Consider the following 15,454-nt stretch of genomic DNA (forward strand, 5'->3'; position numbering starts at 1 on the left):
GATATATTATAAATAATTTAATTTTTAAAAATTATGAATTAAAACAACTTTAACAAAAATAAAATTAGACTTTCGGATGTTCTAAATTTTATGGTATTAGAATTGATTTTGTAATATTTAGAAAACATTATTAGCAATAAATTACAAATACAATACACAAATTCACTTATACACATGACATACATAAATTTAAATTTATGAATAATAATATCAATTGTTGTATTTTAACAGTCAATCAAACTATCAAAACGTAAATGATGGATATCTAGAAATTGGAACTTAAAAAAAATGTAGCTATCTTTATAATATGTTACAAAATATTTTATATCATTATAGTTTGAAAACACAACATAACAATTATTTTATAGATGAGTTTTAGGAGAAATATACATTATTATATTATTATATGTAAATTTACATGATTATTAATTTATGATATTATTGGGACCATATTTTACACGGGGATTTCAAAAAAATTATTATCTTATTATCTTATCGAATTTTGTTATTTTTTACACTGGTCGGACTTGGGACTAACAAAATTTATTAATTTATAGTGTTTATTAATTTATATAGTATTAATTTATAGAAGTTTTATAGACTATTATTGGTTTGCTGTCAATAATTCATTTCATAAATGTTTGTACGAACGTACTGGTCTCCAACGTGACGATGCCGGAACTTATAGTTGATTATGGACCCGTTATTTAATTTTTCTCGAAGTATTGATTTTAAATGGCTTAAGATGAAATATTAATACATATATAGGCAGTATCCCCTAACCTAAAAGTGAAGGCACGGCCTAATTACAAAATATATTATTACATATAAAATTCCACAACAAAACACAAGAACATGCTACCGTGAAGAGTACGTCAGCAAAAAGAAGAAGAACAACAAAAAATTAGGGTTTCAGACAACAAATGTATGGAACAACAAGCGGCGCCATGTCTCTCTGGCCGATATAAACAAATGCCGTATTAGCCTCAATTATAAAGAAAGAGGACAAGAGGTTAGTCCCTTGCCACATCTCCATGGTGTCGGTGAGCAGTTTCCTCCGGCGGCTAATCACGTACTAAACAAACCCACAAGGATACCCACAGTGGTCCCGTCAAGTTCATTATTAGGTTTGACAATATCCGAAGTAAGCGCTCCGCCATTTCCTCACCTACAAAAGATTATAATAAACAAAAAAAACAAAGAGAATTTAGCAAATTATATTTGCTGGACAAGTGTCAATGAGATCTATTATATGGTGTAAGAGTGTGACACTGTGAGTAAGGAACTCAATAGATCTTACTTACCGATAATGAGTCTCGTGGACTTTCATCCACCAGCGTAACTTTCTCGGTTTCTGAGATAACCCTAAGTGGTATTTTTCCAAGCTCATCTGCAGCGAAGGAGTCGGTCATAGTCATAATAAATGATTAATTACTTACCGATGATTAATCTATTTTCCTATGTGTTGCTCAAGTTGACCATGGAAGTTTTTGGACTCAAGATGTAATATATATTAGATCAATCTTATTTTTATAATTGTAGATATTTATATACATAGAATATAAATGATGATTTTAATGGATTTTTATTTGGCCTTGTGTGTGGGTGGAAATTAAGCAGCAGTGCCGGCTTACATAGGGGACAAGCGGTGCGACCATCCCGGGTTCATAGATTAAGGAGACAAATAATGTAAGATTAAAGAGCACAAAAAAAAAATATAATGCAAGTTAAAGGGGTACAAAAAAAAATAATGCAAGATAAATGGGCACAAAAAAATAATGTAAGATAAAAGAGGCAAAAACAAAATTTGTAACAGAAAAATAATTCATTAACATATGTATTAACGATTTATTTTACGAGCCAATAACCAAAAAGACTTTATCTTCTATAATTATCTCAGCTGACTCCAACGTAGAATGAAAATAAATTTTTCTAATTTTATCAAGTGTTTATATATTATTAAAATAAAATCCATATTTTTTTAACATATAAGAGAAGTTTAAAAAAAAATTAGTCTTTCATTCAAAAAAAATGGGTCTTTCATTCAAAAAAAAAAAATCTTGAGCCGGCACTATTAAGCAGGCATTCAGAAATCTTGCGATGAGAAGTTTTGGTCGTTAAACAGTCACATTGTCAAATGTTGCCGGTCGCGCATCCGAAGAAATAAGCCGTTTCGACCATATATCATGTTACCCAATAACTTCTTAGTCCTCACTGTGACGTTGAAATGAATAAAAAACCTTATCTATACATACGAAACTAACAGTTAGTATCTTGTTTGTTGGACAAGGCACTCATTATCCACAGAAAAAGCAATGTAAACAAAGCTATATATTATCAATCTTGGAGTTGATCTCGACGTGGTTCCAGACCCTCATCATCACCTTTGTGATCTCATAGTCGAAGCTCTTAACATGATGAAATCCACTGCCAAAGAAAACAAAACTCTTATCGGTTGATTCCATCTCCGATGATGATATTTGGGCTTTCTATGTAACTGTTTCCAATAAATGTTGTTTTACTTAACGTGTATCATATTTTGTAATCTTTTATGTACGAGTAAATTTGGTTTCATTATCAGAAATAGTGTAAAAGGCATATATATTTTCTTCTCCACAAGTCGTTATTTTCTTCTCTGTCTCCAACGAACGAGATACTCTTTAGTAGTTAACCTTTAAAGCTATATTCTTTTTGTCTTTTTGATTTTTTGTTTATTAATTAATTTTTAGTAGCTATAGTACTTTTCATAAGGGTTTTTAAAGACTATATTATATAAAAAGGGATTGATATGATATTTTCTACTTCACAGAATGTGTCATATATGGAGGAAGGTCATGATTTGGAAGTTTTTAACTGTGTAAATATGATATACCTTGGCACCACACAAAATTAACAAATTTATTGTGTCGTCAAAATGAGTACCACGATCACTCTTTGCGTCCTTCAACTACCAAACACTGACGTATACAGACATGCGTGGATAGGTTCTCGACACACACTAAACTGGAATGCTGCTTCAATTTCGAAATGCGTGGATTCTCGACACACACACAGTAACCGTGTCCTTAACCGTGTCCTTTTATTTCGAAATGCGTGGATTCGGTACTTAACCGTGTCCTTTTCTTTCACAAGTGGGATATTAACTTCTGTCTTATTTCCTTTTTGACTCTTTGTTTTTTTATAACGATCTCTCTTAATTACAAGAAACATATCTCATAAATGTACTTGCACGAGATAGAAAATGCATACAAGTCCTATAAATAATCTTGTAAATATTTCCAGTTCAACCTTTTATATATAAAGAAAATAAGCTATACATCAAATTCATTTTACTACGTTTTACTCCATTTATATAGTGAATTTTAAGTGACAGGCATGTAAACTAAAAAAAAATATATATAGTTTTAATTTTTTAATAAATAATTAAAGGAAACGATATCCACATTTGAAAACTTAGTTAGAAAAATAAGATTTTTATTTCGTTATCCATTTTACTATACTTTTTTACCGAAAGCTTCTCAACAACCTCATTTAATAGCTATATGTATATAAATACACCATTTGCATATGTACTTTGTAGTGTATAAATATAACCATAAAATCGGAAACTAAAATAAGAGATATGGCAATAGAAAGGCAAGTGACGGAAGGAGAGGAGGCAGTAAGTCCATTTGCACAATTGTTTAGCTTGCCAGGTCTCGATGTCTTCAACATTGTAACCTTTGGATTCAAAACCGAAGGCAATCCATCAACAATTGTTGAAGGCCTAAAGAAAACCCTGATCAACCATCCACGCTTCTCTAGCATACTGGTCGGTAATTACACGTACATACATACATTTTTATTGCTTATATGTTAAGTTTCATGACTTCCTACTCAAAATCAATATAAAATGAGTGTATTAATCCATAAGTATATTACTTTAGAGTTCCTATCATTCAGATGTATTCACGTTAGGGAAATAGGCATCATCGCCTACGGCCTTCTTTTTGCTAATTAAATCATTCAAGGTCCACTCCCATATTATCATTCTATATTACAATTTACAAAGTTGAATATGAAAGAAATGTTATACTCCCTACTTTTCATAATATAGGATGTTTAGAGAAGTATTTTTGTTTTATAATATAAGATATTTTCAAGTTTCTATACAATTTTTAGATTAATTTATATTTTATATTATGCCGTTTTGTTTATGATTGATTAAATTTTTTAAAAGTAGTTATTTTCAAATATGTGTAGTTTAGTTAATACATCTTATATATTGAAACGGAAGGAATATTCAAAAACATTAGGATGATTTGGGGTTGCTTGATATCATAATCATTTCGTTTACTCATATATCTAAATTTAAGTTTCTTCTCTCTTTTAAGACGGAGGGGATCCATACCGAAACCTAAAATAATCCACAGAACCTATAAACCTGAGTTTCTTATCTCATATAACGTCTACGGGTGGTTAAGTTGTGAGGTGCAATATTTTACTAAGACATTAAGAGGAAATATTTTAAAATAGTTGATGACTTAAGATTTCATCCTTTTATATATATTCTAAAATGACGATCACATGTTCAATTGATAAATTTATATTCTATAATTGTAAAGATTTCAATATTTATATGATCATTATCACTAATATTTGAATGACTCTCATGGACTTGAAATTTTTAATTTATAGACAAGATTTATCAACTTATTATTTCTTTGTAACTACAATTTCATAAAATTATATATATATATATATATATATATATATATATATATATATATCAGCTTTTAAATGCCTAGGCACGAGCCGCACGGCTCATGCATGTAAGATTCATAACATCATCTGATATATGTAGGTGACTGGTCATGGTGAGCAGAAAAGAAAAGCTAAATGGACTCCTACGAAAGTAAAAGTAGAAGAACATGTAATTGTTCCCGATATTGATCTCATCAATAAGAATCCTGATGAATTTCTAGAGGACTATACGTCAAGGATGGCTTTTTCTCCCATGGATATGTCCAGACCTTTATGGGAGTTTCATTTATTGAAACTTAAAACATCACATGCCAAATATGTGATTGTTGGTAGGTTCCATCATTCTTTGGGCGATGGTATGTCTCTTATGTCTCTTTTACTCGCTTGTACTCGGAAGACATGTGATCCGGAAGCATTGCCTACTTTTGTGGCTCCGAAGAAAAGGAAAGTGAAGAACGTTTGCTTTTCTTTGTTTGCTTGGTTATGGTTCATAGTAAGAGTTATGTTCCACACTTGTGTTGAAGTTATCAAGTCCATGGTTTTTATTTTTGGTGTGAGGGACACCTCGGCTCATATAATAGCTACGCCAGGGGCTACACTTAGCACTAATAAGTTTATTCATCAAATCATTAGTTTGGATGATGTCAAAACGGTGAAGAACGCCATGAATATGGTACGTTTGTTTATTTAATTTCCTTTTCTCTTGAAAGATGAATTTTTTAATGTCTTTTTCTCTTCTATTGTTTGTCATCCTTTTTCTCTTTTCTGATAGACTGTAAATGATGTTCTTCTTGGGATGGTACAAGCTGGTCTTTCTCAATATTTGAATCAAAGATTTGGTAAATCATTTACTCTTATCATAAAATAATGTTTGTAACACATTCTTACATTTTTTCCTCGAATTTGTAAACAGGTCATGAAACATCTTCAAAGTCAAGAAAAATTCGTGGTGTTGTATTTTTCAATCTAAGGCCAAATAAAAACATTGAGGTGCTGAATAACACACGCCAAACGATCTTTGCTTCTTCTTTTTTTGTTGTTGTCTTGTCTAAAATAGTAAGAATCTAAAACATAATTAAGTTTATATATATATGCAGGATTTGGCAAATATGATGGCAAAAGGTTCAAAGTGTAGATGGGGGAACTCAATAGGGTATGTTCTAATTCCTTTGGAGACGAAATCATACGATGATGTATTTGAATATGTTCGACAATCCAAAACTATTATGGATCGTAAGAAACATTCCCTCGAACCTCTATTTTCTAATGGGTTGCTCAAATTAACATTGAAGCTTTTTGGATTTAAGGTATGATGTTAAACCAAAAATTACATTAACATGCAGTTCCAAATATAATAACGGTATCTGTGCATCTGATCAACATGTATATATGGATGTGTGGGGGTGGAAAACAGGGACTCAGAACTTTAGTAAGGAAATTATTTGGAACCACAACAATGACATTCTCTAATGTGGTTGGTCCATCCGAAGAAATTAGCTTTTTTGGCCATCATATATCTTACATAGCAGCAAACACCATTGGTATTCCACAGGTACCCTCTTACACACACATTCTTGAAACCATCATCAAAAATTACATTACTTTAATCTCTTGCGCAACATTTAGGCTACAAATGCTAGATTATCCATATTATAAATGGATTTGATAACCTTTATTCAAAGGGAATGGGGAATTTTGTTCGAGAATCATCTTAAAGAGCGTGTTAGAATATTTCATATCAAAGACAAAAATGATTTAACACTATGTTCTTTATTAATACTAGGACTCAGACCCCTCCCCCCGCGATGTCGCGGGGAAGTATTTTAGAAAAAAAAATTAAAATTTAAAATTTAAAATTATACATTATGAAATTATTTGAATGTAATAGAATAATTTAAATACATAAACTGTTAATAAAAACACAATCATCAAAATGAAAACTTATAACAAAAAATATTATGTAGAATAGACGCAACTTTGCAAAACAGATTGTTTAAAGTATTATAAATATAAGATATTTTTATGACGAATTATGGTAAATAGTTACAATTTAAAAAATCATTATGACAAAGTGATCCTTACTGAAAATATTGAACTAATTGTTATAATGAGTAATGTAATTTTCTATTAAATAACTATAATTAAAAATATATTTAATAATGAGTGAAAAAGTATCAATGGTAAATTAAAATACACAACTCTTAAGAACAAAATAAAATAAATTTTAGATATTTAAATAGTTCTTAACAAGAAGTTACGATAAATAGACGCAACTGTAAATTCTATATTAAATTTTATTAAATTTCTATATTACTATAATCATTTCTAAAATTTTAGTTATATAATAGAATAACATTGAATATTAGATATAAAACAATAAAAATAAAAATAATATTCAAAATAAGATTTAAAATAAAATGAAAAATTTGTTTCAACGAACAATGATTTGTTAGTTATTGATGAAGACACAAATATATAGAGAGTTCAAAAGATATGACTATTTAAATAGAAACACCTATTAGAATAAAAAGTTGTGATGAAAAAATATGAATAAAATATAGTGAAAAGACACAACTCTATAATGAACAAATACAACTATTTGAGTTTTTTTTTAAAGAACAAATGAAAACCAATTTTTTTACAAAAAAGTATTACGAAAAGTCGCAATTGTTGTTCTCATTTATTCAGATTGTTATTATTATTTTTCAATATTAAAATATTTTTTAAAACGGAAAGTTAAGATAAATAAACACAACTTTAAATTCAATATTAAGTTGTATAAAATTTCTCTACTGCTATAATAATTTCTAAAATTTTAGTTAGATTATAGAATATATTCAATTATCTAGACTCAACATAAAATGGAAAATTTGTTTCAGTGAACTTGTTAATTAGTGATGAAGAGACAAATATAAAGAGAGTTCAAAAAGCACGAATATTTAAATAGACACACCTATTAGAACGAAAAGTTGTGATGAAAAATATAAATAAAATATAGTGAAAAGACACAGCTCTACAATGAACAGATACAACAGTTTGAATTACAAAAAAAAAACAAAAAAAAAACATTTTTTTATGAAAAGGTACTACGAAAAATCGCAATTGTTGTGTCTGCACTTGATTATACCTACAAACTCATATAAACTGCTTTTAAATAGAAGACATCTTTATTACCATATTCAAAAGTCAAATCCAAAAGCTTATTATATAATCCATCTAACTCTTGGAAAAAGATTCTAGGTATAAAATTAATTAAAAATTGTAAATTAAATTCATCATTCGAAAAATATTTTGTTAAATCAAGAATTGGAGGAATCTCTTTACTTTTAAAAGAATGAATGCTAGAGAATAATTTAAAGAGCTGTAAAACCCCGTGGGATTTGAAATTTTATATTATTTGGTGTCATGGCAAAAAAAATGAAAACATTTCAAATAGACAAATATATATTGATTTCAAAGTTACGAATATTCGAATAGACACAACTCTACAATGAACAGTTACAACTTTAGAAAAAAAACCGTTACAATGAAGAATCGCAACTTTGTGTAAAACACACAATTTTAATGTTCTACAGATTTTTTTGAAAAAAATATCCAAAAAGTACGATTGAAAGAACACAACTTTTGGTGGCATTTATTCGGATTGCTATTATATAAAGGTACTTTCATTATTTATATATATATATAAAACTAACTAAAGTTATAAATTAGATTCATCATTCCAAAAATCTTTTGTTAAATCAATAAGTGGAGGAATTTCTTATTTTTAAAAGAAGGAATGCTAGAGAATAATTTAGAGAGCTGTAAAAACCGTTGAGATTGAAATTTTATATTATTTTGTGTCATAGCAAAAAAACTCGTTCAAAAAGACAAATATAGAGATTTCAAAAGATACGCATATTCGAATAGACACAACTCTACAATGAACAGTTGCAACTTTACAAAAAGACCATTGCAATGAACAATTGCAACTTTGTGTAAAACATACAATTTCAATTTTCTACAGATTTTTTTGGAAAATTATCCAAAAAGTAAAAAAAAAACACAACTTTTGGTGGCATTTATTCGAGATAGATTCATCATTCCAAAAATCTTTTGTTAAATCAATAATTAGAGGAATTTCTTGATTTTTAAAAGAATGAATCCTTTAAAATAATTTAGAAAATTTAATAAATAGTTGAGATTGAAATTTTAGTTGATTTTGTGTCATGGCGAAAAAATGAAAACAGTTCAAACAGACAAATATATATAGATTTCAAAAGATACGAATGTTCCAATCAACACAACTTTACAGTGAACAGTTGTAACTTTTCATAAATAACCGTTTTAATGATCCATCACGATTTTTCAGAATATATCCAAAATGTACGATTGAAAAAACACAATTGTTTCTCGCATTTATTCGGTTTGTTATTATTATATAAATTAATCTAGTTTTTAGAAATTATTTTATTTTTGTTAAAAAATAAATTTTTAAGTTTTCTATGCAATATTGATTAGTTATTATTAATAAATTATAGACTTCAATAAAAACAATTCATTATTATTGGTTTTGAGTTCTAAAAAACTGTAAATTACAAAAACAAAACATTTATAATCAAGTTTTAATATGTTTTCTTAGTATGTGTGAAAAGTCTACAAAATAGATTAATTAGGAATATAGATGAAGTATTATATATTCCTTTCGCTGCACACAAATTATCTTTCGAACACTTGAATTTTCAATAAAGTTTATAAATTTATAAAAAAAATTTACAAGTATAGTTTCTATATGTTTTTATAAGGTTACACATTTATTTGAATATATTTCAAGTTTTTGAAATCTTTTATAGAAGGTTTTTTTTAAAGATATTTTTGAAAAATAATATAAAAAGCGAAGCATTTTTGAAATTTCTTAGTAATAATAAATAATAAAAATATTTATATCTATTTTTTAATTTTTGTAAAACAATATTTTAAAATAATACCTTTTGTGTAACAAAGTTAGTGTAAGAGTTTTCTTAATTTTTGTAAAACAATTTAAAATAAATAATAAAACAATTTAAAATAAATAATACTTTTTGTGTAACAAAGTTACGAGTTCCTCCACTTTCCATACAGTAGTCGGGATCAGTAGTTGATGAAACTTAACTCCGGTGTTTTTCTTTTTTAAAACAAGGGACTCGTTATTTGTATTCAAAGCTATGTGGACAAACTTATAATCAACATCGCAGTTGATGTAGACGTGATTCCAGACCCTCATCACCTATGCGATCTCATCATCGAAGCTCTCCACATGATGAAGTCTGCTTCTCCACAAAAGATTTTTCATGCTTCAGAGGTTTAAACGAAATGCTCGGCGTGCATATAGCATCTATCCAGGAAAGAGGAAACCTATTTACAACATTATTCAATATTTGAGCGTGTCTAGTGCGTGTCACTATTTTTATTAGGTTGTCTATTTACGTTATCATCCTTATCATGAGTTTATCATCTTTATAAACACTAGACTATTAGTATTGATTTAGAGCACTTCTACAATAATTCATCCATAAATGGTTGTACCAACGTGTGTTGAATTAATGTACCATGGACCCGCTATTTTTAATATGAAATTTTAATACATGTCGGCATAAGATAAGAACCCCTCTAACCCAAAAGTAGGCATGACCTAATTACAAAATATATTACATATAAAATTCAACAATAAACACACAAACCATGCTACAGTGATGAGTACGTTAGAAACAAAGACAACAACAACAACAACAACAACAACAACAAACAACAAAAAGTGAGACATGAGCGTCAAAATATTTAACCAAGACGAGTATGTGTTGAGCTTGCTCAGCCTCTCGCTCAGCTTCTCCAGTTTCCGCCTTAGCTCCTGCTCACTACTCGTCTTCTTCCTTCTTCTTTTTCCGCCTTCATCGGCTCAAACATTGCCCATCCACTGAAGAATAAAGCCTTGCAGAACCAGGCAACTACTCCGTTTTGTTTTGTCGTTTTATCATTTGAATAAGTCTTCCTTGTTTGTAGGAGTAGACTAGTTGCAAGTTTGAGTTTGTTTCGCATTGTAGCAGTTTAAGTTTCGGTTTCAACTTGTTAGATCAAGGTCTATATATACAGACTAAAATTCATTTGTTGAATAATACGAATCCTTCAGGGTGCTGTACAAGCTTTCTTATTTGCAAAGATAACATCCACAACAATACATATAACCCAACATTGTTCAACTAGAAGATCCCCAAACCAAAACCTTGTCATAGAAATTATAATTCAATGTGACCAGAAAAGAAGATTCATGGTCTATGTGACCACTAAATTACCAACAGATTTCTCTCCTTTACATATTAATTACTAGTATACAATCATCCTTAATTTCCTAAAGTAAAACTAATTTGTCATTTCAATGAAATATGTTCCATGGTATATAAGAAGACTATAACCAAAATAAAATCTTAGCCAGGAAAATGTAAATTAACCTTGGTGTATACATTTAAAAAACAAGATTTTTAATCGAGATGGGCTCTGTTCATATTACTGTTGAACCAGCTGTCTCCAGCGTCTCCTCTAGTGGCTAAGTCGACCAGAGAGATGAGTAAGCTGCTCAATAAGCTTCCCACCCCCAACGTACTTAAGTTAAGCGCAAGACCGATGCTTCTCAGCTCAGTGGGAACTTGGCTATAGAATAACTCTTGCATTCCCACTACAGTGTGTACGTCGGCCAATCCCACTAAGACCCATGTTCTTAGGGTAACTCCTCCTCCTAAGACCCTTTCTTTTTATGGGCTCGAGAAAAGTGTCTGAGTGGGCCTGAGTCCATTAAGAATTTAATGACGTGGCGTAACCCTGCCACGTTCGAGTTTTTTACGATCCACATCTGCCGTCAAAACAGTAAACCGCCGTCTAAACTTTATAAATCGGATGAATCTGGACCGTTGATAACCCTAAATAAACGGGATTTTGATAACGGAGAACGTGAGCATCCCCTCTGACAAGAAGAAGACAAGAAAAAAAGCACATGACATGATACTTTCAGACCCTTTCGTCTCCCACTCTCCTCATCAATCTATAGATTCTCTTCTCTTCTCTTTTCTCTATTATTTCTCATTTTTTTCGAAGCTTTACACTTCTCTCAAATCTTGAAAGATCAATTATGGCTGGCGAGATTCATCATGAACCGTTTAGCCTTAGTTTTCAGGTAACTTCTTCTCTACTGTAATGCCCCACTACTCCTTTACTTGTTTCTTCTACTACTCTGTTTGTTCTGTTTACTAATTTGTTCTTGCCGAATCTGAGTTACTTGTGTATCTTCCCTTTTAAGAATCAAATCAAGAATGGCCTTAGATTGTACGGTTGTTGCTAAAATAAACCGCATAAGTAGCGTGTATGCAGAGCAGAGTAGAGTGCTTCATGTCTTGGAAGAATAGTCAATTGCTTTAGACTACAATAAAATGGGAAAAATAAGAGGACCACATTTTAATTTTTCCTAAAATTTGGTTTATGTATATAGTAAGTATTTAGTCTTTGGGCTCTTTGTTAGAGAAATTCTTATTGTCACACGAGAGGTTGAATGGTTTGGTTAGAAAACTAGATTATGTGAGTTAGTAATCGTTTTTTTAGGTAAAAAAGGATATTATGATTTTCATTATATTTTATTTTTATTGTACGTAGCTCAAATGAACCTAAGGTCACGGCATTGTATGTATGTTTAAGGATTGTTCTTATTGGTATATGAATCTAAATTGCAGGGAAGTTCTATCCACTCTGGATCAATATCGTTTGGAAGATTCGAGAAAGAAGGTTTAGCATGGGAGAAGAGGTCATCTTTTTCACACAATAGGTATCTTGAAGAAGTTGACAAGTGCTCTAAACCTGGCTCTGTTACTGAGATGAAAGCACATTTTGAGGCTCATTTCAAGAAGAAAGGAATCAGATTTCCGGCTTCTCTTGAATCTCAAACTTGGGGAGTTCGTCAAACAGGTGGTGAACCGTATGATGAAGCTGTCTACGCTACTGAAAGTTTCGAGGATTATCGATCTGATGGGAGTTTCTCGGAGAACACAAGTCAGTCAAACAGTGTTTGTAACTACAGCCATGGACAAGAGAAATGTGGTCAAGGAAAGAGTCAATGTGAGGAGTATGATGAGGAAAGTGTACATTGTGTGAGCTATGATGAGATTTTGGTGAATTCGGATGAAGTGGTTGAGCTTGATGAAGAAGAAGGTGGTGGTGACAACAGGACTCTTGCTGTTCTGGTTGAGTGTGAGGATCTTGGAACTCATGAGATACCAAAGGAGATTGAGATTCAAGATTCTGCTTCAGTTGAAGAGATGGGATCAAGACTCGATGAACATGTTCCAAAAAAGGTGAGAGTAAGCCTTGTTGGTTTTTGCATTGTGAGTACAAATTCAGAAATCTAAACTTTTATGTGTTTCTTGGTCATTCATAGCCATCTCATGCTACGGAAACACCCTCCTCCTCCTCGTCATCCTCCTCTGCATCTAGATTGAAGTCGCGGGAGAGCGTGAAACCTATTAGTCCTCATGATGTGCGTGTGGCTAAAGCTTCTACAAAAATACATGATATTACGCCAAAAGCTACTTACATGATGACAAAGGGTTCTTCTTTAAGTTATAATTCTAAAACCAATGTAGATGCCAAGAGGTACTCTACTTTTATTTCCATAGATAACTTTTACAACTCTGTTTCATCTTTCTCTTTGCTTAAGAGTTAAGACCTAAGTATTCTTTTTGTGATAGCCAAAAGGAATCAAGACCGAGGAAAACCATTGAGTCTCAGCCTAAAACATCGAAGAAAACCAAGACTCGAACTCATAATATTGCTACAAACAGGTTCAAATAATAAGACCACTATAGTTTTTTGAGGTCATCACTTTCAACAATCTAATGGTTTCACTTGCAGGTTAAAGACTAGTACCAATTCTTCAAAGCTGCAGATGAGTACAGGTTCTACTAGTTTCCGTTTCAAATGTAGCGAACGAGCTGAGAAGAGAAAAGAGGTCTTCTTTCTCTTCACAATAATTGTAGTTTACTCTCCTTTGTTGTTTTTAAGGATCTGATGAAATTTTTATATCTCAATATAGTTCTATATGAAACTCGAGGAGAAAATACATGCTAAGAAAACAGAAACAAACCAAGTTCAGGCCAAAACACAGGTATTATCATATCCATGTCTCTTTGAAAATGTACACATGTCATGTCTTTTACAATTCAAAAATAGCTAACTTGATTGGATCAACATTTTGGATGCAGCAAAAGGCGGAAGCTGAGATGAAACAATTCAGGAAAAGCCTCAACTTCAAGGCAACACCAATGCCTTCATTCTACAACACCAGTACTAGACCGGGGTCTCATAACAAGGTATGTTTATACAATTGTAAGCTTTGTCTGAACAAAAATAAGGAATCTCTCAAGTGTCCATCGACTACTCTACTTGTAGTTTAGAACCTCGATTTCAATACTTGTCACAAGTATTGTAGTTATATATTCCAAAGACCAGGAAAGTAGCAGCCATCAACTTAATACTTTAAACTTGCTTTCTCTAAATATTTTCAGAGAGAGCCATCTAAAGTAGCACCATTAAGATCCCGACCCGCGACCTCAGCCTCGATGACAAACAGGGCGGTCACAAGAGTTTCTAACAAACACGGTTTTGAAGAAGCTAAAATGATAAAGGTAATGGTCAGTAATAGACAACAACGTGCGGCTAAAGATTCGGATTTGCAAAAGGGTAATCTCATGGCGGTTGAAATGAAACAAAAGATTAGTGTTCGAAGAAGCGGAAACTAAACAGACAAGTCGCGATTTGAATTCTACTGTTGGCTGCATCCCTTTCTATCGCTACCAAATCAATCATATCATCCTCTGCTTGTTGTCCAAAAAAAAAAAAAAAAAAATCATGCTCTGCTTTTGTTTAGCGTTCTGTTTAAATTGAAATGTGCGACTCTGCTAATACTTTAAACCAATATAATAAAAACAACTATGAATAGTAGTATACTTTTAATTGTGTACAAAGAATTATAGTGAAAACGGAAAACGTGTAAGATGAGTAGATGTGTAAGATTAAAACAAAACCTTTCAACTCAAGTCATGCTAATTTAGTCATAAAAATAAGTTTCATTCATGCAATTAAAAATAATTAAGATTAAAAGGTATTATCTTATATTTTGAGGTGTGATTTAATTGTGTAGGATGAAAGAAAGTCTGTAAATTTCATGTTTGGTATCCACTAATCTATATGCTGATTAGCCAACAATTTTAGAAACTTAATTGTGGAACCAAAATATCTCTTTTTGTTTGTGGATCATGTAAGCACGAAATAAAGTTAAAAGTTATATGCGTTTTACAATCTCAACAAGTTAAACTAAAGTCACAAGCGTTGGTAACAAACTCAGATTTCTAATTTCTATAAATATATACCACTTCTGTCTTCTTTGATCATAACCACAATTTGTCTAAAACACATTATATCAGAATTTATTTTGTGCATTGACGACTAGATTAGTAGGATGAAAGAAAACCTTGCAAGTAATCCTTCTCAATAGACAAAACAGAATTAAAGTAAAAACCTTTAGAAAAATGTTAACTTGTTATCAATATTTTGGCGTGTGATTTTTATATATTGGAATTAGAACCAAATTACTACTAAAACGTGTAAGATGAAAGCAAATTTGTCACTTTTCATGCATGGTATCTAGTAATATTTA

The 15,454-nt window shown here is 30.9% G+C and overlaps 3 protein-coding genes and 1 long non-coding RNA gene across 4 annotated transcripts; 2 read left to right on the forward strand and 2 right to left on the reverse strand.

Annotated features, from left to right (window-relative positions):
• Positions 1 to 744: 744 nt before the first annotated feature.
• Positions 745 to 1,548, reverse strand: LOC147925784 (uncharacterized). Its single transcript, XR_015583656.1, has 2 exons — positions 1,305 to 1,548; positions 745 to 1,168 (listed from the first exon to the last, which is right to left on the reverse strand). It is a non-coding gene; the product is annotated as an uncharacterized LOC147925784 (long non-coding RNA).
• Positions 1,549 to 3,582: 2,034 nt separating this feature from the next.
• LOC104753762 (wax ester synthase/diacylglycerol acyltransferase 2) lies at positions 3,583 to 10,358 on the forward strand. The gene is made up of 7 exons (XM_010475965.3): positions 3,583 to 3,811; positions 4,844 to 5,416; positions 5,516 to 5,582; positions 5,657 to 5,733; positions 5,841 to 6,050; positions 6,158 to 6,295; positions 9,902 to 10,358. The coding sequence occupies exons 1-7, from the start codon at positions 3,623 to 3,625 to the stop codon at positions 10,067 to 10,069; spliced, it is 1,422 nt and encodes a 473-aa protein (XP_010474267.2). The 5' UTR covers positions 3,583 to 3,622; the 3' UTR covers positions 10,070 to 10,358.
• A 1,149-nt stretch (positions 10,359 to 11,507) lies between these two features.
• LOC109129523 (uncharacterized) lies at positions 11,508 to 11,753 on the reverse strand. Its single transcript, XM_019237785.1, is given in 1 exon segment — positions 11,508 to 11,753. A coding segment is annotated over 1 exon segment (246 nt).
• LOC104750941 (protein WVD2-like 7) lies at positions 11,700 to 14,746 on the forward strand. The gene is made up of 8 exons (XM_087493506.1): positions 11,700 to 11,926; positions 12,477 to 13,094; positions 13,178 to 13,392; positions 13,488 to 13,580; positions 13,651 to 13,747; positions 13,832 to 13,903; positions 14,001 to 14,108; positions 14,304 to 14,746. The coding sequence occupies exons 1-8, from the start codon at positions 11,882 to 11,884 to the stop codon at positions 14,535 to 14,537; spliced, it is 1,482 nt and encodes a 493-aa protein (XP_087349632.1). The 5' UTR covers positions 11,700 to 11,881; the 3' UTR covers positions 14,538 to 14,746.
• The last annotated feature ends 708 nt before the right edge of the window (positions 14,747 to 15,454 follow it).

This window comes from Camelina sativa, chromosome 16, assembly GCF_030686135.1.
Source record: "Camelina sativa cultivar CO46 ecotype springtype chromosome 16, ASM3068613v1".
Lineage (NCBI taxonomy): Eukaryota > Viridiplantae > Streptophyta > Magnoliopsida > Brassicales > Brassicaceae > Camelina > Camelina sativa.